General features: G+C 42.5%; 1 protein-coding gene across 1 annotated transcript in view; it reads left to right on the forward strand.

The window, feature by feature from the left end:
- MICU2 (mitochondrial calcium uptake 2) overlaps positions 1-25,339 on the forward strand; it is a 51,934-nt gene that overhangs the window by 12,586 nt on the left and 14,009 nt on the right. Inside the window, exons 2-6 of the mRNA XM_015098183.3 lie at positions 9,858-10,002; positions 19,427-19,458; positions 19,559-19,634; positions 23,973-24,020; positions 25,118-25,200. Coding sequence (XP_014953669.2) covers positions 9,858-10,002; positions 19,427-19,458; positions 19,559-19,634; positions 23,973-24,020; positions 25,118-25,200 — 384 coding nt within the window. The remainder of the gene's footprint in view (positions 1-9,857; positions 10,003-19,426; positions 19,459-19,558; positions 19,635-23,972; positions 24,021-25,117; positions 25,201-25,339) is intronic.

Genomic DNA, 25,339 nt, shown 5'->3' on the forward strand with positions numbered 1-25,339 from the left:
CTGATTTAACTTATAAACATCAACAGAAATAAGTGACATGTGTCATAGTACTTTTATTGTTAAAGCAGTAACTTTACCTGTTTTGCCAGTGCTTGGTAAAATGTTCACCTCATCTCCTGCTCATTTGTTACAAATACATTTTAATCAAAACTTTTTCTTAGACACATTGTATTATGTCCACTAACTCCAAGTGGAAGCTGAAGAAAATCCATTGCAGTCTAAACCAAACACAACATAAAGCCTAAAGTCCACTGGATCATTCAGATTTATGGACAGAAAGTGTTCGGCAGCTGGTGCAGCCCGGTTTCAGAGCCTCCATTTCCGAGATTCTGTGACTTCTACAGCAGCACAGAAGAAGACACACTTAGAGTCCAGTTGCCACTGCCACCAGCTGTCCACAGCTCTGCCTCTGTGCTCCTCTGATGAAGGCATCTTTAAAATCTATAGTCACGAGCAGTATGCGATAATTTGTGGTTGTAATAAAAGGAGACAAAGGGTCTTTATTTCTGTTGTGTGCACACTTAGGTGCAGTTGTACATGATAGAGCACATACCTAGTTACCCAAGGATAGCTTGATAAATTGTTAATACCATGATGCTGGGAAAGATTGAAGGCAAAAGGAGAAGGGGGCGACAGAGGATGAGATAGTTAGCATCACTGATTCAGTGGACATGAATTTGAGCAAACTCCGGGAGACAGTGAAGGATGGGAAAGCCTGGCCTGCTGCAGTCCATGGGGTTGCAAAGAGTCAGACAGAACAGCAACTGAATAACAGTAACAACAGGATTTAAACTATATCAGCACAAAACCCTTTTGCCTGTTGGTTCAAGGTCTGAAATCTATTTTTTAATTACTTTTTGAACATCACCCTTGGAGTGTGGAATTGATTCCCGTTCATAAAAGTTCATTCATTTCTGGCACACTTTTTTGAACCATTTAACAGTATTAACCACATAGTAGGCACTGGAAACACAGAAGAGAGAGAGCCTGTCCTTGAGGCAGGCACTCGGGGCAGACACTCTCTGTCCACAGAGTTACCAGGCTTCAGTGAACGCTAGCTGAGTTCTGCACGCGCACTCTGAAAAACACCTAACCCACACAGGTGCTCGGGGAAGGAGTCAGAGGAGACAACCCGAACGCTTAACAAATGAGAGAGGGACAAGAAGCAACTCACATGCTTACCTTTGTGAAGTTTCTTAATCACAATCAGAAGCCAAGTGGTTACTTCATCTGTCTCCTGGAAAGAGCTGCAGTTTAAAGGTTTTTGAAGGTCATCGGAGGGACCCAGGTAACAGCTGAAACTCAGGACGTACCAGCAGACCCAGTCAGTTTCAGGAAAGTGAGGTTGGCAATGAGCAAAACTAGGGTTGACACTTTAAATTAGTGTGGTATTTGTTTTGTTCAAGGCCAATTCATAAAAATAATAATGTCAATGGAATTTTAAGATAGAAGTGTAATTTTTGGTTTTAATAAGTTGCAAATCTGCCCCTTTGTTAAAGCTTTCATTATTTTTCCTTTTACCTTGAAGGTTTTCAAAAAACTCTGTTCTTTTTGTTTGAGATAAATTTGTATGCAAGCAACATATTGCTGTTTGAGGGGTAGTGGTGGGTGTTTTTTAATCCATTTTTTTAATACCAAATTTTGTGTAGGGTCAGGGTATGGGCTTGAGGGATGTGGTGGTAGAAAAGCAAACTGCCATCGTGTTGACCCACAAGCTGTAGAAACCCACCCTCACTGTGCTACTGTGAGCTGAGGAAGTGTGGAGCAAGACAGTCTTGCTGGGGATTAGGGGTGTGGGACTCTGAGTGTGTCAGGGAGAAAGTGGGGGCGTGGTGGAGGAGACTACGAATGACTCACTTTCCTCCTGAAATCCCAAACTATAAAATGCTTAGAGCTACAGACCACAGCTATTCTTGTGAAGGGACGGGAGAGAGTCCTTTAATCCATCCTCTTTGCGCCACACTGTGTGCTGTAGGATGCAGTCTCCTCAGTGTTGTCACCCTTGTGGTCGCCTCTCTTTCTGACTCAGCCCTCTGATAACACCCTGTCCAGACTTACTGAGAGTTCTCAGTTTTGAGGAGACCTTTTTGCATGAGTGTGCAAGGTTCTGGCAATTAGATCATAGCTCATATCACAAAAGATTCCTTGTTACGTGCTACTCTACTCCTCGGTTGCCCAAAGAGAGGTCACAGCCCAGATAAATTTACTGATACCAGACCAACATAGTAGTCTTCTATATAAATTTAATTAAATAATAATGAAAAATATTACTCTGGTGCATCTCTGTCTCTCTCCTTTTTTTTTTTTTTTTGGTTCCCTGTGCTATATTGTAAACCCTCGTGGGTTATCTGTTTTATACATAGCAGTGTGTGTATCTGTTAATCCTGTACTCCTAAGTTATCCCTACCCTCTTTCCCCTTTGGTAACTATAAGTTTGTTTTCTGTGTTTGTGAGTCTGTTTTATAAATAAGTTCCTTCGTGCCACTTTTTAAATTCCACCTATAAAGGATAGCATATGGTATTTGTCTTTCTGTGTCTGACTCACTTCACTCAGTATGACAGTCTCCAGGTCCATCCATGTTGCTGCAAATAGCATTTTTCATTTTCATGTCTGAGTAATATTCCATTATGTGTACATACCACATCTTTATCCATTCCTCTGTTAGTGGACTCTGGGTTGCTTCCATTTCTTGACTGTTCTGAATACTGCTGCTGTGAACATTGAAGTACGTGCACATCTCTCTCATTTGAAAAGAAGTCGTAAAGTCATGGCTGATAAGTAACACTGGGAAAGTAACTATCGGAGATTGGGGTTTGTCATTGTGGGGCTTTCACGTTTGCTAAATGCTCCCTTCATACTTCAGTCCAGCTCTTCAGTTCAGTTTAGTCGCTCAGTCGTGTCCGACTCTCTTCGACCCCATGAATCGCAGCATGCCAGGCCTCCCTGTCCATCACCAACTCCCGGAGTTCACCCAGACTCACGTCCATCGAGTCAGTGATGCCATCCAGCCATCTCATCCTCGGTCGTCCCCTTCTCCTCCTGCCCTCAATCCCTCCCAGCATCAGAGTCTTTTCCAATGAGTCAACTCTTCACATGAGGTGGCCAAAGTACTGGAGTTTCAGCTTTAGCATCATTCCTTCCAAAGACATCCCAGGGCTGATCTCCTTCAGAATGGACTGGTTGGATCTCCTTGCAGTCCAAGGAACTCTCGAGCTCCAACACCACAGTTCAAAAGCATCAATTCTTCAGTGCCCAGCCTTCTTCACGGTCCAGCTCTCACATCCATACATGACCACAGGAAAAACCATAGCCTTGACTAGACAGACCTTAGTCGGCAAAGTAATGTCTCTGCTTTTGAATATGCTATCTAGGTTGGTCATAACTTTTCTTCCAAGGAGTAAGCGTCTTTTAATTTCATGGCTGCAGTCACCATCTGCAGTGATTTTGGAGCCCAAAAAAATAAAGTCTGACACTGTTTCCACTGTTTCCCCATCTATTTCCCATGAAGTGATGGGACCAGATGCCATGATCTTCGTTTTCTGAATGTTGAGCTTTAAGCCAACTTTTTCACTCTCCTCTTTCACTTTCATCAAGAGGCTTTTTAGTTCCTCTTCACTTTCTGCCATAAGGGTGGTGTCATCTGCATATCTGAGGTTATTGAGATTTCTCCCGGCAATCTTGATTCCAGCTTGTGCTTCTTCCAGCATTCCTCATGATGTACTCTGCGTAGAAGTTAAATAAGCAGGGTGACAATATAAAGCCTTGACGTACTCCTTTTCCTATTTGGAACCAGTCTTTTGTTCCATGTCCAGTTCGAACTGTTGCTTCCTGACCTGCATACAGATTTCTCAAGAGGCAGGTCAGGTGGTCTGGTATTCCCATCTCTTTCAGAATTTTCCACAGTTTCTTGTGATCCACACAGTCAAAGGCTTTGGCATAGTCAGTAAAGCAGAAATAGATGTTTTTCTGGAACTCTCTTGCTCTAAGGGGCTGATTATTCATGTGTTACTTTATACATTGCTTGGTCATAGGAGATGTGTGATACTAAGTTGGTGTTGGAGGTTTGTAGGAAGAGTGTTTCCCTCGTGAGTGGGGCAGTGAGCTGAAGCAACGCTGTCATTTCTCAGGAAGTGTCACGTCGTGGCTGTACTGAGTGACACTGAGGAAGCTGTATATTAATCCCTTGAAACCTACTTCACACGTTTTGTTTAGAATATAGACAAAAATGATGTGCCTCCTGAAAGGCAGTTATGAAGGAAGGGAACGTGCTTTTCTGCTCGGTGATCTCATCAGGAGAGAGAAGGTACTGGGATTTTTATTATTACTGTTTGTTTATTTGGCTGAGTCAGGTCTTAGTTGCAGTCTGTGAACGCTTAGTTGTGGCTGTGGCATCTAGTTCCCTGACCGGGGTGATGGAACCCGTGTCCCTTGGATTTGGAGTGCTAGTCTTAGCCACTGGACCAGGCGGGAAGTCCCGGCGCTTCCTTCTTTACTCCTCAGCATCCTGACAGCAGGCCCTCCTCTTCAGACAGATTGCGATCCTAGGAGATAATTCTTTAACTCATTTATTTAGGCATATGTCGTTTCATTTCACCGTGCTCATCTAGGAAAAGCCACACTACCTTTCTTCTCATCTCCGGAAAAAAGTCTAGACTAGGCCATCACTAGAGGAAACAGTGGGCTTCCGAGATGACTCAGGAGTAAAGAATCTGAATGCCAGTGCAGGAGACACAGATTCGATCCCTGAATCAGGAAGGTCCCCTGGAGTAGGAAATGGCAACCCACTCCAGTATTCTTGACTGGGAAATCCCATGGACAGAGGAGCCTGGTGGGCTACAATCCATGAGGTCTCAAATGGTCAGACACAACTAAACACACAGAGAAAACAATATCCAGAGCCCACAGAGAATAGTTGCCAGAACTTGCAGGTTTGCCAGGAATGACCGTCATCTCCCTCACTAATACTCTGTTATTTTGTAGAATTTATCGTGAATCATAGCTTACATAGTGAGTATTTTTAATTTAGTCCAGTAGTATTTTGTTTCACATACAATAAAATCTCCCTGATTCAGAACAAAATGGAAAAGTTCTAATGACTGAAAGTTTCCAGTTGTAAAGTTTTCTCTAAGAAGAAAAGATATTCTTTAATTATACCGCAGAAAGTTCAAAGACAGCAAAGCAGTTACATTTTATCCAGATTATTGCAAATTCCAAAATAAAGACCCCCAAATGAATGGGTTTTGGGTCTGATGCAGTGTGTATATATTGGACATATTGAAAGCATTGTAAAGAAGGCCTGTTCTTTTCCCACCTTCTTCCTGAGAAATGCCGAAACCAAAGAATGTTCAACAAAGAACAGAGCACTTTTTCCAATTTGTCACTTCATGGATAAAAAGTAGAGACAGAATGCTGAAGCACCTGTTGCTTTAAAGGCAATAAACTCGTGAAATGTTTTAACAGAAGTCATCAGCTTTCAAAGATCTCTTTTATCCAGTCCACATCACTCATTGCTCTTAATTCCTTTGTCACATTTTTTACTGCATTACAAGTAATCCTTGAAAGCCATGGAGCGTTTTAGGTTTAACCAGAACCATGTGGACAGCACTCTCGGGCTGAGGCTGGCCCCACCCCTGCTTCTCCACCCCTCCCTTCCCGCACACTTGGCTTCTGATGGAGGCTGGAGAAGCGCATCCCAGCTCTGTCACTCTCCAGCCTGGCCCAGTGGACCTGGAGGGCTGCTCTTTGATCTCCAGCAGCACATTCCGCTCACTCTTGTCTTCCCAAGAGACCGCCGCCTGCCAGGCTCTCTGTTATTTATGCGTCAACAGTCTGCATTGGCCAACAGGGTTGACTCCTGGTGTTTAGGAAATTTCATTCAGATAAATGTCAGGATTGGTACCATTTAGTCCGACCTACTGGAGTAGTTGTCTGAAACTGCAATAAATTAGTTGAGGGTGAAGATGGGTAGAAAAATTCTCTTCAGCGTCTTGGGTTGAGTAGCTTGACCATGTTTCTTCCTTTCTTTTCCTCGCAGAGTACATCCACAAGCTTGATGTGTGTCTTCAAGAATTACTGCAGGAATGCGTCTTGCCTAATCCTTCACAGCGTCACTTTGTGTGTGACCTTCTCTGAGAACAGCTTTTAAGAGGTTCATCCCAGCAATAAGGGCATCCTGGTTCTAGCCTTATTTAGGTTTCCTGAAAGATCCAGAAGTGACCAGTCTCCTGTGCGGTCCTCATGCAGGCCGTGGCAGATAGCATCCTAAATTCTAAATCCGCGGGTTTGCGGGTTTGCGTGAGGTTTCCACTCTGGTTTTGATGTAGGCGCCCGATTTGTTCGTTTTCTCCTTGAAGCACAGCGTTTTCATGTTGAGCCCTGGGTGTCTGTCACACGTGTGGATGTTCTTTTCCCTAATTCCTTTCCTCTGCTTTTCTCCTGCCTTCTGTGTGATTATCCCCCCATCATTAGTTTGTATGTTTTCTGCAGTGTTGATTCTAGTCTTTACTGCTTTTTAAAATTTTTAGTTTCGTTCCACCATTTTTCTCCTGTGCTGCTTTTCTTTGTTAAGAGCTGGGCGGCTCCCTTCAGGTGTCTGTCATCTTCATCTTCGCTCTCCAGTGTTTTAAAGTCCATCATGTTTTGTTTTCTCTGATTTTCCCCTGCTTTCTTTCTGAATTTGATTTTTATTGTAGTTTCCTACTGTGGGTCAGTTAGTGGCCCGAGGGATTGGAGGAAAAGCAGGGCCGTGTCCAGCTCTCCTCTGGGCACCCTGCCTTCCTGTCCTGCTGGGGCTTACCCTACCCCCTGGGGTGGCCTTTGGATTTCCCTCTGTCCCCCATTGGGGTACCTGCCCTTTAGAGAAATACCCTCAGACAGGGTTGCTGGCATTTTGGTCAGTGTGGTTGTGGACACAGTGTTTTCCTTTCCCAACCATACCCGCCTCTGCTGCCGCAGGATGGGAGGAAGTCCAGTGACAGGCCTGTAGTGACTGCAGCAAGTGACGGGGTTTCATGGTTAAGTTTGCTACAGGAGACAGGATGGCATGAAAGCCAGCAGAAACATAACCATCCATCCTGTTAATGAGACCACTAGAGGAGGAGGGTAGACGAGTAATTAGCCCCTTCAGTTGGCTGGCGTTTGGAAAGAAGGATTTGTTTATGTAAAAAGGATTACCAGTCAGTCCTAAAGGAAATCAACCCTGCATATTCACTGGAAGGGCTGATGCTAAGCTCCAATACTCTGGCCAGCTGATGCAGAGCCAACTCATGAAAAGACCCTGATGCTGGGAAAGATTGAAGGCATGAGGAGAAGGGGACAAGAGGATGAGATGGTTGGATGGCATCACCAATTCAATGGACATGAACTTGAGCAAACTGCAGGAGATGGTGAGGGACAGGGAGGCCTGGCATTCTGCAGTCCATGGGGTCATAAAGAGTCAGACACGACTTGGCAACTGAACAACAGCAAGAAAAAGGACTAAGTTGTTGGTAAAAAGTGTTTTTTTTAACTCATTATAAACAACTTCGGTGTTAGATAGTATAAAAGAGCTGGCGTTTATTTAAAGATTTGGAAATACATATATATATTTCTGATACATTATTTTTAAAAATTCTCTTAGTAGACTGTATATTAACATTAATATAATAAAGGTAAATATTCTTTTAGCTAGTAATGTGTGTGTCCACATGTAACTTCAGCTCTTCAGTATGCCGTGTTGTGTCTCATGTCTCAGACTTCACCAGTGCTGTGGTGTCTACTGACAAGACTCTTGCCCACCCTCCCTCCTGTGTCCCATCTGTAGACACTCTGTGAATCGCTCTAGTAGGAATTAGTGTTTCTCTTGTTTCCTACCAGTTTCCTACAAATACTCACTATCCACTTGATAATATATCAAATGATAACGTGTCTGCCTCACATATAAAGTGTTCAGAAAGAATGAATGAAATCCAATTTTCTGATGACTAGAGTAAGAGTATGGACTTGTGTGATTAAGACATGCCTCTTGAGGTATTTTGATAGTAGTAATTTCAGGGGGAAGGAAAGGAAAGATGAACAGGCAAGTTCGCACGGAGCCAGGGCGCTGTCATGCAGTGTTACTGAGTGTCCTGTCTTCTGGCAGGCACTGCCATGCTATGCTTAGTCGCTCAGTTGTGTCCAACTCTGCAACTCCACAGACCTTAGCCCACAGGACTTCTCTATCCATGGAGATTCTCTAGGCAAGAATATTGGAGTGGGTTGCTATGCCCTCCTCCAGGGGATCTTCCCAACCCAGGAATCGAACCCAGGTCTCCCACATTGCAGGCAAATTCTTTACCATCTGAGCCACCAGGGAAGCCCAGGAGTGCTGGAATAGGTAGGCTGTCCTTCTCCAGGGGAACTTCCTGACCAGGAATCGAACCAGGGTCTCCTGCATTACAGGCGGATTCTTTACCAGCTGAGCTACCAGAGAAGCCCTAAAGGAAACCAGTTGTCACATTGTAGGGAGAGAATTAATACTGGTCAGAGGACTGAGCTCAGCCACGAGGAGCTATTGATGGCTTTGAATCTGGGGAGGTTTAAGCGAATCGCTGTTTTTTCTGTTCCAGTTGCAGTCAGCTCTCAGTGAGCATGACTTGTGTGTGAGCGTGAAGAGGAAGTGATATGTCTGGGAAGACACTGTGGTCTAGGTTAGTGCGCTGCCTTTTGGAAGCATCCATATGGCCGTGTGCTATTTCATTTCACAGACAACGCATCTGAGACAGGGTTACTGTTTTGACCTTGGCATATGCACTGTGCTCGCTGGTTGTCATCCTCTTCCAGTCTGCCTGGGGGGCCCCGTGTGGGTAGGAGGGTAGTGTGGTGCTGAAGAGATGGAAACACTGTTGAGCTGGACACCTGGTTTTACTTACCTCTACCATTTTGTCCACAATTTTCATGTCTACTGTGTCTACTGTTCAGTAACTGTGAGGGTCAAATTATATTTGACTGTAATTCATGGAGAATATTTAACAGTTCAGCATGAAGCACACAGCAAGTGCTCAGTGGCAGGTTAGCAGCAGCTGTGTCCATATTGTCTCTGTGGCCTAAGATACTGACTCTTCCGGTGACAGTATTTTACCTGTTTCTGTTCTTGCAGCACTTTCCACGCATTGTGTGAATACACTCCTGAAGCAGGGCCCCTTATCAGACAGGCTGTGCTTTGTCTTCGCCTGATCTGCTGCCTTTCTGTCTCTCTGAGCCTCCTCCACCATGCGGTCCTGGAGCACACCACTCCTGCTCCCACCTCGGGTCTTTGTTCCTTTTTCACCTCCTGCCTGCAGAGTGCTCCCTCCACAGAGAGCCTGACTCCCAAGCTGCCTCACTTCACCTCCTGAATGTCGCCTTTCCCTGTCCATCCTGTGTGACGTATTCTCTTTACCACTTCCTTATCCAGCTCTGTCTCTTCATGGTGCATCTTACTGCCTCACAGAATTTCTTGCATTTGCCCTTTGTTGCTCTCCTGTTTGGGGCTATGGGTTCCCTCAGGTTCGCTGCATCTCTGCTTTGTCTCCAGTGCTCCAGTAAATCTCTCTTCAGTAAATGACTTCAAAGTTTGAAGGTTGTGAGACCTAAACACTAAAATTACTCTTTAAAGATTATTCCAGCTCTTTAAAGATTGTTCATGCCCAACTCTTTGCAACTTCCTAGACTATAGCCTGCCAGGCTCCTCTTTCCATGGAATTCTCCAGGCGAGATTACTGGAGTGGGTAACTGTTCCCTTCTCCAGGGGATCTTCCCAACCCAGGAATCGAACCCAGGTCATTTATTCCAGAAGTAGCTAAGCTGGGGAATAATGCTGGGGAAAAAAACCTAAAATTGCAATTTCTTTTTCTTTTAGAGAAGTGTGAACCCTGGAGAGATTACAGGGAAGCCGTCTCCTCGTAAACAGCGCTTCATGCAGTTCTCGTCCTTGGAGTATGGTGGGGAGTACTACATGACACCCCGGGACTTCCTCTTCTCTGTCATGTTCGACCACATCCAGCGTAAGTGGTTTGGTTTTTGAAGTTAAGGAATCAAATATTAGGGCTGAGAAACCTCTGGTTTTCAGAATTGGTAACAACTTTTTCTTCATTTTAATTGTCATCATTTTTTGTACCATGCGTGTGCTTAATTATTTAGACTTTTCCTCCCTTGTAGTACTAAACTTATTTATTTATTTATCTAAGAAATAGTTGCTTGTTCATGGATTTTTCTAAAGAGAGAAAAAATAAGATTTTAAATGTCACTAAATAAATTATTAATAGGATAACTAATTCTTCCAGGATGTTAGGTTTTAAATCAATAAAACATTTTCTTTGGGGGGCAAAAAAAAAAAAAAAACTAGGCTAAAGCAATTAGGAGGGTCATATAATGGAGTCATGATGCAAAAAAATCCTGAAAAAATAGAATTAAGAAGCAAAAGTCCAAAAGCTATAATTAAATAATTTTATTTCATAAACTCAACTCTCAGCTATCCCAAATTGTCAGAAATCCTTATTTTCATTTATCTAAACATTGCAGAGAGTAGACATGACACCCCTTCTGTCCCCCGTATTGCCGAAGTGTTCTGTCAAAAGTTCTTGGCTGCCTGACACCTTGCAGAAAGGACACCATCCACAGTGTTGCCCTGTGGGTAGCTGCACATGGAACAAGCGGAGTGGGCCAGAGCAGGGTGAGCTGCGAGATGTGTAGGTCGAATTGGGAGACTGAGAGGATCTGGGAAGGCATTGTTGGTATTGACGGATGACCTGAACAAGTGCGTGGTCACGGCCTGTTCTTGGGACAGTGAGTTCACCTATAGCTAGACCAGAGCATGGTGCTGGGGAAAAGTGAGAGGTCAGATGAGAAACAGGGCCAAATGTAGAGATTCTGGTGACCCTTTCACCAGCCACAGACATGTGTTTCTGGTGGGGATGGGGGTTCATCTTGAACCTGTGAGGGAGAGTGAAGTGAAGGCTTACCAGAGGAAAAATAGTGTGGTAACAGTGTATTTAAATTATTTTGGTAAGCTTCTATTCATCTAAATTAATTTAAAAAAAAGAAAACAGCCAGTTATGTTACCTGCAGAACAGTTTATTTGGGAGGAGCAGAGAATTGCAGTTTGGGACATGCATCAGTGATAAATCACAAGCAACCTAAAGTGAAGGAGAGAAACTGTCTCACGGAAGAGAGGACAGCTCTGGGGGCCTGTTATCAGTAAAGAGTCCAGGGAACTCCCTGGTGGTCCAGTGGTTAAGAATGTGCCTTCCAGCACACGGGACACAGATTCAGTCTCTGGTCCAGGAACTAGGATTCCATATGTGTCGGGCCAACTAAGCCCGCCTGTCTCAACGAAGATGCAGCACAGCCAAAAATATAAGTAAACAGTCCGCTGGAGGAACGTGGGGGTTTGAAGTGCCATGGCTTTTCATTGCCTGGCCAGGAGAAAGTGTTTCTTCTTCCTGCTGGGATCTGTGTGGACATGGGTGTGTTGTGTGTGTGTGAGCACCCCACCCCAGACTCCTGACTCAAACTTCTTTGGAGAAAACTTGACAGTGTGTATCAGAAACCTTTGCAACATTTATTAATACTTACATGGATGTAATAAGTTCACTCCTAGAAAATTAGTGTAAGTAAGTAATTGGAGAGATAACGAAATTTTCTTTTAAAAAGTAGTTTAGCGTCTTCAATAGGTAAAGACCGTGGATGTCATCATTTCCTGTTCTCACAGCAAAAAAGAAAGATAGAAAATCAACAGCTGTTCTTAAGTCCACAAGAGAACTGAGACCACAGGGCATACACACCTGAACACTAAAGAAGACAGACGCAGAGATGCAGAGCCCACCCAGGGTGGATGCTGCCTGGAAGCCACTGCCAGAGCCAGCATCTGACAGGAATGTTTAAAGAGTTGCTAGAATCTGAGCATGGGCTACCATGAAAGATAGAAATTTGTGAAAATCCAGCCATGAGGGGCCCCAGCAATCCTTACAGTGAAGATCTAAAAAAATCCTCTCCTGGATTTTTCATGATTTCCTTTTTTGTGCAAAAGCTATTAAGTTTGATTAGGTCCCATTTTTATTTTCATTACTCTAGGATTCAAATCCAAAAAGATACTGCTGTGATTTATGTCAGAAAGTGCTCTGTCACCTGTATTTTCCTCTAGGAGTTTCATAGTGTCAGTTTTACATTTAGGTCTTTAATCTATTTTAAGTTTATTTTTGTATTCATCCTGCTTGGTATTCTGTGAGCTTCTTGAATCTGTGTTGTATGTGCAAACACACCATGAACCGTGAACAGAACAAAAAGGCAACATACAGAATGGGAGAAAATATTTGCAAACAATGCAACCAACAAGGGATTAATCTCCAAAATACATAAACAGCTCAATATCAGAAAAACAACCCAATCATAAAATGGGCAGATCTAAATAGACATTTCTCTAAAGACATACAGATGGCCAAAAGGCACATAAAAAGATGCCCAATATCACTAATTATTAAAAAAATGCAAATCAAAACTACAATAAGGTGTCATCTCACACCAGCCAGAAAGGCCATCATCAAAAAATCCACAAACAATAAATGCTGGAGAGGGTGTGGAGAGAAGGGAATACCCTACACTATTGGTAGGAATGTAAATTGGTATAGCCACTATGGACAACAGTATGGGGGCACCTTTAAAAACTAAAACTAGAGCCACCATGTGACGCTGCAATCCCACTCCTGAGCGTATATCCAGAGAAAAACATGATCCAAAAGGATACATGCACCCTAGTATTCATTGCAGCACTGCTTACTATAGCCAGGACATGGAAGCAACCTGAATGTCCATCAACAGAGGAACGCATAAAGAAGCTGTGGTACATAGAGACGATGAACTGTTACACAGCCGTAAAAAGAATGAAGTCATGCCATCTGCAGCAACATGGATGGACCTAGAGACTGTCATACTGAGTGAAGTAGTCAGACAGGAATATCATATGACATCCCTTATATATGAACTCTAAAAAGAAATGATACAAATGAACTTACAAAACAGAAAGAGACTCACAGAGAATGAACTTACGGTTGTAGGGGAGGGATAAGTTAGGGAGTTTGGGATGGACATGTACACACTGCTATATTTAAAATGGGTAACCAGTAAGGACGTACTGTGTAGCATGCGGAACTCTGCTCAACGTTGTGTGGCAGTCTGGACGGGAGGGGAGTTTGGAGGAGAATGGATACATGTGTATGTGTGGCTGAGTCCCTTCACTGTTCACCTGAAACTATCACAACATTGTTACTCAGCTCTGAGTGCATGCATATTCAGTCATGTCCGACTCTTTGCCACCCTGTGGACTATAGCCCACCAGACTCCTTTGTCCATGGGATTTTCCAGGCAATAATACTGGAGTGGGTTGCCATTTCCTACTCCAGAGGATCTTCCCAACCCAGGGACTGAACCCATATCTCCTATATGTCTTGCATTAGCAAGCAGATTATTAACCACTGAGCCACCTGGGAAGCCTTAATCCACTTAATCAGCTATACCCCAGTATAAAATAAAAAGTTTAAAAACAAAAGAATTTTCCCAAGTTTTACTTTACCTGGTTTTAGTCATAGTCCAGGTTGTTTTAATGAAGTTTAAAGTTTACATGTTTTTTTTTTTCTTTCTTGTTTTTCTGCAGCCTTTGATTCAACCAACTTAGGTTTTTATAATGTTTCCACTTTATTTTTCATTGGAATGCAATTAAGCTCTATCAGAAGGCATTTAACTACATCAAGAATTGAGTAATTTTGAAGGCTGAATAAAACATCCTTTAAGCATATGATGTACTTCATCTTCATTTTTCATCGTGGATAAGAAGGAGAATAATCTCTATTGCATTCCTGTGGATCATGGTGAACAGAAAAACAAGGAAACACAGAGCCAACCCAGTGACCCATGATCCTCATGTATAAACAGAAAGAAATACACCAATCTGAAATTTATTAGCCCCTAAACTTATTTTTACCTGGTGTTTATCTTTCTGGGCACTGTACACTTTGTGCCTTCACTTATACTTCAACATAGATTTTATTGCACATAAATACATAAGGGTATAAATAATCCAAATTAAGATTAACCCATTGGCATTAACAGTTTACTCTGAAAAGGGCTGTAATTGGGGCGACCATAGAATTTATTGTGTTGCATGTGCCAGAGTTGCTGGGTGAGTGTGTGTCTTGGTGGATTTATGAATCTTAAATTTCAAAATTGTTGCAGGTAAAAGAGATCCTTTTTATCTTTGCCACTATTGAAGCTATTTGATTTGGGGCTGAGTTTCCACATCTCTGAGGTTGTTTCCCACTCTGTAATTTTGGGTACCGTTTCATTCTCTCTAATCAGAGATGATGACAGAATTCCCCAAGCTTACTTGATAGTAAATTCAGAGAGAGCCTTTTGCTGAAATTTCAAGTCCTTCCCGTCTCCCCTCATGATTTTGATTTAGAAGGTCTGAGATAGGGCCGTGGAATCAGTAATACCCTCTCGTCCATATCTGACTACCTGTCCTATATTCCCATATTTTTAACAAACACTCCCAGGTGATCATTTTGATCAGCAAGTTTGAGGAATAGTTAAAGGACACCTGTGAAAGTGCCGTGAAAGATGTCATGTCCTTATAGTAGAGGCAAAGGGCGCTGAGCACTGAACCCACTCTCCTCGAGGTCTGCCTGCTGACGCACACGGCAGCACATGTGAACCTTGAGCAGGTCATGCTGGATGGGAGAGGCCAGTCTCAAAGACCACACATGGCTTGATTCCCTGTGTATGAAGTGTCCGGAACAGGCAAGTCTACAGAGACAGGAAGTAGGTTAGTGGTTGCCCAGAAGTAGGGGCAGGAGAGTGACTGCTAATGAGTTTTCATTCTTTTGGGGGCCTGATGAAAACATTCTGAAATTAGATGGTGGTGATGGTTGTACCACTCTGAATATACTATATTCTAATATAATATACTCAGAATATACTAAACACCACTGAGCTATACAGTTTCAATAGATGGATTCTGTGGTATGTAAAATGTTGCAGTAAAGCATAAAAAAATATATATATAAAACTAATCCTTGTTGCCAGTTTAAATTATTAATTTAAAAATTATTGTACTGTACAAAAAATGGAGAGACTAAAATAATAAAAACGTGACTCTCTATATGCTTTCCTCATGTTGGTTCTAAACCAAAACATTTTCACCTAGTGCAATTCTATCAGAAAAGTGAGCTGATTTGTAAGAGCCAATGCAGAAGTCTTAAATACGTAAAGCTTCTGATAAATTCACTTTCCAAATAGTGGCTCTTTGGTCTTCCAAGGCCTCACTGAGAAGTCTCCTTCCCCACCCTGAAGTGGAGCAGAGTCAGCACGTGGGCGAGACTGGGCCGTGAGCGCTGTCTGCCCTGGTGGCATCGAGCACCATGCCATCCACCCACGGAAACACGTTCTCCCCTGCAGGCCTTCTTGTGGACACACGTGCATACCTGTCCCCCAGATGGGCCCGAAAAGCATGTCTGTAGCTGTCAAGCTGCAGGTGGGCAAAACTTTCATCTGTCCCCTGGTACACGACCACCCCCAACCCCAGCCTGACTGGAAAGGAGGCATTTTCCAGTGTGAGAAGAGCAGGTTTTAAAGCCCATCGACCATGGTTTGTTGTTTTTTTTTTTTCTTTAAAGACAGATTTCTCCTCCTTGGGAGAATGTTCAAGAAGGTCAGTTTCCCTCCACCCTTACAGTCTTTAGACACTCTTAAGCTTTTCATCAGCTTTCTTATTGTTCTCTGAATGATGTAAAAAGGAATCATTAAAAAGAAGAGATGAGTGTGAAATGAAATAAATGAAATGAAATCTTTAAAACATGACTCTTTTTATAATCTAAGCCCAGAGCACATTACTATTCTTCTGATGGCCTTTGTAAAAGCATTCTAAGTATGAGATTCTGTGAAATTGCATGCAATGCAATGATTTCCATCATTGCTGGGACTGAATTCAAGCAAGTGTTGGAGTAATCAGCTCTTAACGCCAATCCTGATATTGATGCCAGAGCTCTTCCATATACTTATGCAAAAAGTATGAAACAATGTAAGTGTCTCTATTGTCTGATTTTTATGTGTCGAGAGTCTGCTGATCTCTAGCAAAATGAAGTTGAATTAGGTACCATTAGCAATGTTTTTATAGTTATGGCTATCAAATAACTTCATTTTGGCAAAGATTTATTTGACCTGTAACTGTGCTTAATATGTAGTAATGCAGTTTTACTTATTTTAAGTATGAAAATGGCTGTTTGCCTGTAACATGGTGTGCTTGTTCCTGGTTTTCAACTTCAGAAGTCCTCTGTAAACAGTGAAAACCACGTGCTGGAATCTCCAGAGTAGGTGGAGGCTTTTAGAACATTCTGCTTCTTGAGCCAAAATTCCATTGTAGTGCTTGAAGATTTATCCCTCCCTGCCCAGAAAAGCCACTGTGGACTTTCCATCCTTTCACACTCGTACCACAAAGCACGACAGCCTCACCTCTGAATCTGTCTTTTTGGCTGTTGTTTTATATGAGAACATGAATATGTATGAAATAGCTATGAAAACAGTAAGAATGAATTTCGTATGTGTGTGAAAATATTAACAAATAATATGACTGATTAGGGGTTAATATCAAAAATATATAAATAGCTCATTCAGCTCAATCTCAAGGGAAAAAGGAAAAAGGGACAGGAGACCTAAATAGACATTTTTCCAGAGAAGACATGCAGATGGCCAACAGGCATATGGAAAGATGCTCAACATTGCTCATCATCACAGAAATGCAAATCAAAACCACAATTAGGTATCACCTCCCACCCTCAAAAAGAACACAAATAACAAATGCTGTCAAGGAAGGGGAACCCTCATACGCTGTTGGTGGGAATGTAAATTGATGCAGACACTGTGGAAAACAGTAGAGACTCCTCAAAAAAAAATAAAAATAGAACTGCCATATGATCCAGCAACCCCACTCCTCCTGGGCATGTATCCAAAGAAGAAAGAAACTAATTTGAAAAGATCTGTGCACATGTAGCAGCACTATTTACAATAGCCAGGACATGGAAGCAACCCGAGTGTCCGTTAGTAGATGAAAGGACGAAGATATGGCATATACATACAGTGAAGTACTACTCAGCTATAAAAAACGATGAACTTCTGCCTTTCGCAATAGTATTGATGGACCTGGAGGGTATTGTGCTTAGTGAAATAAATCAGAGAAAGACAAATACTGTTATGTCATCACTTATATGAAGATCTAAAAAATAAAGCAATATAACAAAAAAGGAACAGACTCACAGACACAGAGGACACACTAGTGGTTACCAGTGGGGCAAGGGCAGCGGGGAGGGGCAAGATGAGGGTAGAGGGTTAAGAGGTCCAAAGTACTCTGTATAAAATAAGCTACAAGAACATACACTGTGCAGCACAGGGAATATAGCCAATATCTTATGAAAATTATTAATCACTGTGGTATATATCTGAGACTAATATTGTGCATGAACTCTACCTCCATTTTTAAAAAGTGGGGGAAGGGGACTGCCAGAAAAGGAATCCTTGTATTGCACTGAATTTCCTTTGTCCCTATGTGGTTGCTGCTGTCAGATGGAGAGTGGTCATGCCCCTCATGTACATCAGACTTTGCATCTCTTACTCTGATGCCCGGTCTCTCTCCTGGAGGAGCCCATAAATAAAGGGTGTAAAACACAGCAACCTGGGTGAAAGGTGCTAAAGAAACCCCAGCAGAGCATCCTGGGTGTAAAAGACCACAGTCCCCTCTCTGATTCAGAGAAGTGTTCATGACTTAAGAGAAAGGAAGTGAGACTACATGTTCTACTAGGAGCTCTGCCTTTTCTTTTTAACCTGAAAATGAATTTTTTGTAACAGAATGTACCCCAAACTTTTTGTCAGCCAAGATAATTTCTTTACCATTTTCTAATTAGTGATACCGTTTTGAAAAAATTTTTGCAAGAGACGTTTATTAAGTACATGGTTTCTCCATTTGATAATCAAATACCTATACAAGTACCAAGCAGAACTTGTAGTGAACATGAAATAACGGAGAGCGTTTGTGTGTTTGATGATCTCATGTTATAATAGACGTAGCATTAAAATCTGGTTGTCATTGGGTAACACTAGTTTATCAGCAGCAAACAATCATTCCAAAATAGTGGCTCCTAAGCTTACCAACCGGAGGAGGCAATGACACCCCACTCCACTACTCTTGCCTGGAAAATCCCATGGATGGAGGAGCCTGGAAGGCTGCAGTCCATGGGGTTGCTGAGGGTCGAACATGACTGAGCGACTTCACTTTCACTTTTCACTTTTATGCATTGGAGAAGGAAATGGCAACCCACTCCAGTGCTCTTGCCTGGAGAATCCCACGGACGGGGGAGCCTGGTGGGCTGCCGTCTATGGGGTCACAATCGGACATGACTGAAGCGACTTAGCAGCAGCAGCAGCAAGCTTACCAACATGGTCATAGGTGTTTCTGAAATTTATATAGTCATATTCACAACTAGTGTTTTTTGGTTATTAATGCAAAAATAAAATCTTGGTAATTTATTAACAATAGATAATAGAATGTGTCCCCAGTAGATTTATAATCCAAATGTAAGCATCCCAAACTGCAAAAGGGCACATCTAAAGGTGTTATTGTTTTTAACCTGTCTTGTGAATTCTCATACACTTGTAATTGTCCTGAAGGACCTTTAGAGATAAGATAATTTTGAGAACAAGAAAGGAAGTTAGTGACGCACATAGCTTACAGAAGAAATAAACAACGTACTTTTCAGTGTTCTGGATGTGTAAAATGGCTTGAGGCTGTCTTCAGAAAAAGTCTTCAACCAAACAAGCAATGTGATTGCTTTAGAATTTACAGTAAATGAGAGAAAATGAGGTCAGTCTAAAGAAGATGGTTAAAAGCCTGAGTTTTAATCTGTTACCTAGTAGGAAACTGTTAACAGTAACATCATATTAGAATGAACAGCCGTGTTGGGCAGCCTTTAGATCTGACTGGGGAGCTGTGAACTTAAGGACTTTTCAAGGTTTAAAAGGTAGCATTCTGAAACATGTGTGTATATGTTTATAATCAATTAAAGCAAAAGGAGACAGATTTTAATGATCATGTAAGGAAAGAATTTGTGTTTGGCACAGATTTATTTCTCTTGGACAGCTATGATGGGTCAGAGGCAGTTAGAAGACCCCATGTGTCTGGAGCGTAGTGACAGTGAGGATGAGTCTCAAGTTCTCTGTCTCGAGTTCTCTGGCTTGTAACTTCTGTTTAAAGATCTTAGCTAAAATTGCCAGACATATTTTTTATAAACTTGTTTTGTCTTTTGAGCAGTTTTCTCTCTTAATGGAAGCTAAGTTTTACCAAGGTATTATAATATATGGGCACTCAATAATATTTCCTCTTTGCTATAGGTAAAAGTTCTGTCAAGAGGCTGACAGATAAGGTAAGCAATGGAGGGGAGATCTCTCTTTTTTTTTAAGAAGGAAAATAAATTTTTATAAATTATTTAATTTATGAAAGATTTATTATATGTGTATTTAAAGGATATCGAGGACACACTAGCAGGAATCAAAAAAGCTGGTTGTGGATCAACTTTCTTTAGAGACCTCGGCGATAAAGGTAACTTTGGTTTGTTGTTAAAATTCCAGTTGCATTTTACTTAACATTATTAAGGAGTTATGAGGTTTGCACCTATAAATTGGAGAATATATATTAGAGAATCTACAGAGAGGATGTTATAGCACTGCGTTATTTAATAGATTTTTTAAAATCATAATAAAGTATTCATTACATTGGAAGTAATTTTCATAAACTCTTTGAGCAATTACAGAAAAAGTATTTAACATCAGTTTTAATAAGCTTGGGGAAAGGATGAGGCAGAGCATCTCAAGTATGAAGAGAAGGCCTTGGAGAGAATATGGAGGCCTTGTCAGAGAACCCGCCCAAGCTAGAGCCAGGAAGGGTTGTCACTGAGAGCAGGCTGGGCTGTGGTCCTAGGGGGAGGGCGAGGGCAGGTCTAGCGCTGGGTTGGATCCTAGAGGCAGAACACGGAAAAGGGCGTCTGGTGTGAGCTGAAAGCCCTGGGGGATGGAGGCCAAGGGGGCCTTGCTCTGTGTTGAATAAAGGGACTGGAGGCCTCTGGGTGTGTGGGGTTCTGTGGAGTGGGCGGGGGTGGGGGGGGGGGGTCCTGCCACTGTCCTTGGCGGAGGACCAGTTCTCAGGTGCATCAGGGCTCAGCCGAAGGCGTTTCCTGAGGAGGGGGTTTCGGAGCATCCGCAGCAGCGTTTTGGTGGAAGCAGGACATGTGGTGGGTTGAGTCAGGAAGAGGGAAGAAAGACCAGCTGCAGGCGTATTAGCAGAGGACAGAGGCTGTTTGGCAAGTGGGCTGTGGTCGTGAGGGCAGCTGGGCATGAGCCCGAGTGAGCAGACCTGACCCACTCCGGGGGTGAGAGAGGGAGTCTGGGCCTATCCTGAGAGCAGTGGGGTGTGGGTGGGGTGTTGTGAGAAAGCTGTCTGGGCAGAGAGAGCTGAGGGGCTTTAAAGGGTGGGGGAGGCTAGGTGACGGTAGAATAGGATGACAGCACTCACGTCAGAGTGGGAGAGGAGGCGTGCTGGGCAGTGGCTGGAGGCACAGAAACCTCACTTCCTGCCATCCACGCGGGGGTGTCCTAAAAACAGCCAACAGTAAGGAGTAGAACTGGCTGGCAACAAGGAAGGTAAGCAGAGCCGCATGGTGATAAGGAATGGGAAGGAGCGTGAACAGGCCTAGTGAGAACAACTGCCCTCGCCAAGTGCTGCCACTTCTCCAGGAGTGAGCGCCCTTACCCCAGGCTCTGTTGACCGTTGCCTTCCCTGGTGGCTCAGACAGTAAAGAATCTGCCCGCAGTGCGGGAGACCTGGCTTCAATCCCTGGATTGGGAATATCCTCTGGAGAAGGGAATGGCCTCCCACTCCAGCATTCTTGCCTGGAGAATTCCATGGACAGAGGAGCCTGGCATGCTACAGTCCACGGGGTCACAAAGAGACAGACATGACTGAGCTACTTTCACTCCTGGCCATTAGTGCTTCTCACTGGAACCTAGAAACAGCTTTGAGCTCTTTCTCTTTGTTCTCCCATCCTTCATAGGCAGTCAAACAGACATCTTTCTAATTTTGCTTCCTAAATATTGATTGAATTCATCCTCTCCTCTCCCATCTCTTAGAGAAGCTAACAGGAAACAGAACAAGAAAAAGTCGTGAGAGAAGGACTTTAACCAGTTCTTTTTGTTGTTGTTTTTCTCTGAAATACATGAGTTGAAATGCACATTCCAACTTAAAAAGCGCTGAACGTTTTATAGGAAAGATTCAACAGATACACCTTTTTCCAGATATACCCCTTTGTTGATACGAATGAAGTCATTTGAAAATCAGAATGTAAAATTTAGCTACATTTGGAGCAATTTAAAATATTCTATTTTACCACCTAAAAAAACTATCAAAATGTTTATTATACTGTAACTAGCAAAAGATAATGTACTTTTGCTAGTGTACTACAGTTTTTTGAAGTAAGAAAATAGTCCACCTCCAGGCATTATTATAAAGAAAAGTAGATTATAAGTTATAATTATTATGTATTTTTTAAAACTGAGAAGAATTCTTAACATAATGCCATCCTCAGGGATATACTGAATATAAATTATAAGATATATTGTAAGATACGAATATGTTCCTGTGATTCACGGAGTAATTTCTCTTTGGGGAAGAGTTCTCAAAATTGCTTTCAGTAGCAGGTCGTATTTTTCAATGATTCCAAATTTAAAATGTTTGTAGAGAAGCATGGTAACTAATAGAACTTAATCACCTCTTGAGACTAGTGGCTCTTAAAGATTCTTTAATAAATTTTTTAATGTAAATTATTTAAAATTTCTATTTGACATGCAGTTTTGAAACATTGCCATTTAACAGCATTTATTTTACCATTCAGTATAACAAACATATATTAAACTGTTTCTCCTATAAATATTCAGAAGTGTCAGTTTTCCTTAAAAGCATTTTCAGAGGCAGCTGCCTAGAATGCTGTTGGAGAGCTGTGTTGTCTATAATCTGTCTTGAGAGTGTAGGCTGCTATTTTTACACTGTCTCAACTGTGTTTATTCAAGCATTTTATTTAAGTCAGTATTTCAAAGAAAGACTCTGGAAGTTTCTTTTTCGAAAAGCCCCCTCCCCACCACACACAGGACACATACCTGTGTCTCGAGAAAAGAAAGCTAAGGTTCCCCTTTGGCACCAAGCCCAGCTCAGTCCATCAGTCTGGTGGTTTTTTCACATTGCTGTGTTCCTTTGAAAATCAGAAAGAAAAAAAAAAAAAAAACACTTCACTTTTTTTGAGGCTGCCAAGGGATGGAATACTTTGATCCTTCAACTAAGATTAGAGCATTTCTCTCAGGTATGAGATATGACAAAACACACTTAATTTATTCTCCATTCATGTAAACACTGAATGTTTTTAGGGAAAAATACCTAGAGACTTACTGTGGGCTTTTTTATTAAAGGGAAGTACACCTGCTTCAGAATAAAAACATCAGAAAAGTTGGTGATATAAAAAAACCTGTAAGTCATTGAGAGCATTTAAAATATGTACCTGAAGTTGCCTACGAGCTGAAGCAGTGGACCACCTGAGTGGCCAGACCCTCAGCCACCTTGCTCTGCACGGCTCTCACCCCGCGTCAGCTGTGCTCTCTGGAGCCCTTGGGGACAGTCCCCCTTCACAGCAGGATGTGCTGCACTGTCACCCTCAACTCACTCCCTTCCTCATCTCCAAGCCACCCGGCCGCCACTGCACTTCCTGGGGTCTCTTCGGCAGGCACACGCTTGCAGACAAGCCCTCGCTTCTCCTGGCTCACTTCAGCTGCATCTCCCCTATGCACATGCCTCTGCTTCCCCCACCCTGGCATGCAGGTCTACCCGTTGTTCAAAGGCCACGATTAGAACTACTTCCTCTGTGACTCTGCCATCATCTCAACTCTGGAAACGACTTCACCTTTTGTTTAAACCCTGTATAACTTACTGTCTGCGTCTCTTGGTGGCTTTTAGTATTTCCTGTAAACATTTGCCTTCTGGCCTTCTGGTGAAAGTACACAGCACAGTATAGAATTCTGCCAAAGAATTTCTGCCAAACTTGAATCTCAGCTCAGTTCTGGATCTGAATACCAGTTTGTCGAGAATACAGACCTTAGAGGAACATGTGGAATGACACCAAAAAGATGCAGTTCACAAAGTCTTCTAGATACTTAAACCTTACAGGACAAAGGACCAGGTTTCTTCAACAGTTAAGCTGAAACTGAAGGGGAAAAATGGTGAGGGAAGGCCTATAGGTGAAAATGAAGTTACGGCTATAGAGATTAGTTTCTTCATTTTAAAAACATAGTTTGACTTCTGGTGTATTGAAATCTCTGGCATTCTCCTGAATTTGTGAATTTGCTTCACTTGAAATGCTATTAATAGTAAAAGTAGAAGTTACACAAAGTGACATGCAGATGAAACCTCCAGTGGAGATATTTACCTGTTGGTCAGCGACCATTCCCCTCATTCCTAGTAACAGTGACCTAATAAACCTCGGTGGCGCAGAGATTAAAGCGTCTGCCTGCAGTGCAAGAGACCTGGGTTCGATCCCTGGGTTGGGAAGATCCCCTGGAGAAGGAAATGGCAACCCACTCCAGTATTCTTGCCTGGAGAATCCCATGGAGGGAAGAGCCTGGTGGGCTACAGTCCATGGGGTCGCAAAGAGCTGGACATGACTATGCGACTTCACTTCACTATCTTTGACTCTTAAGAAAACTTTCCGCTGTAGGAAAGAGGTAGTTTAAAGTAAAAATGTGTGTGTGTTTTGATCGGGTGGAGGCTCCAAGAAGCATGTGTTTGGTTACTTCTAAACCATCTAAAGCTGATTATCTGATGATGGTGTTTTCTCCCTTTCAGGGCTGATCTCCTACACTGAGTATCTCTTCCTGCTCACGATTCTCACCAGTAAGTGCTCCAGTTTTGCTTATCGATCATATGAATCCTCTCTCCTGGTGCGGGAGGTTTGGATTCACTTTTCTATCATTAAGGATGTCGCTGGTGCCGCAGTTCCTGTGCCTGCAAGGCGGCACTGCTGTGAGGTTATCCGCCCACTGCTGTCTCAGAGTCAGATGCAGCCGCCTTGTAGGAATATGAAACATGCCTCCTCTGACATTCTGCAGAATCCCTGACCAGTAACTCTCTAACTGCCAAGGTCATGAAAATCAAGGAAATATTAGGAAACTTTCTGAGCTCAGAGGAGATAAGGGGACGTAGCAGCTAAATGCAACAGGCTTTCTTGTGTTTGATCCTAGAATAGAAAAAACATGAAGTCCAAATAAAGTCTGTAGTTTAGTTTAAAAATGCTACACCAGCATGAATTTCTTAGTTTTCACAAATATCCTGTGGTTACATAAGATGCTAACTTTAGAGGAAGCTGGGTGAAGGGCCCCTTAGAGCTCCCTGGACCAGCTTTGCAGTATTTCTGTAAGTCTAAAGTTATTTCAAAATAGTTCTTGCAAAACCCTCCTCTGAGAAAGGGAAATAAAGAGTAGTAATCAAGATGTGGGTTCGATCCTGGCTTAGGAAGATTCCCTGGAGGAGGAAATGGCAACCCACTCCAGTATACTTGCCTTTAGAATCCCATGGACAGAGGAGCCTGGCGGGCTATAGTCCACAGGGTCGCAAACAATAATACCGAGAAAAGGCACAAATGTCAATCAGTGTGAAAATAGCCAAGGTATATAAGAACATAGGAAAGCCTCTAGCAGAGCTGAAGAAATAAATGAAGTTCTCAATTGGATTTTGCTTTTGAAGTGCAGAACACTTAACAGCACAGTAGCGCACCATGGACACGTACCAGCCTTTGAGAATTGTCATCCATCCTGAGAAGGGATTGTTGTTTCCTTTAGGTGCTTACTTGTGTTGTTTCTGGTGGCTTGTTTCAAGTTTGAGGACCTGTAGATCTTCAGATACTTGCATTCCACCAACATGTATGTAATGACATGCTCACTTTAGCAGCACATACATCAACGTTTATGTGATGATTCGTTTTTCACTTGCAGAACCCCATTCTGGGTTTCATGTTGCATTTAAAATGCTGGATGCAGATGGTGATGAGATGGTTGAGAAAAAGGAATTTTTTAAGGTAAGTAGGTTCTAGTTATTTTTGGTTTATCATAAAACACCTGAAGGCTTGCGTGGTAATTCTACATTTCTATTAAGATGAAAATTGTATCCATTGCCAACATATGAAGTGTCAAAAAATTCTATATACATTCAAAAAT

Source organism: Ovis aries, chromosome 10 (genome assembly GCF_016772045.2).
Source record: "Ovis aries strain OAR_USU_Benz2616 breed Rambouillet chromosome 10, ARS-UI_Ramb_v3.0, whole genome shotgun sequence".
Classification (NCBI taxonomy): domain Eukaryota; kingdom Metazoa; phylum Chordata; class Mammalia; order Artiodactyla; family Bovidae; genus Ovis; species Ovis aries.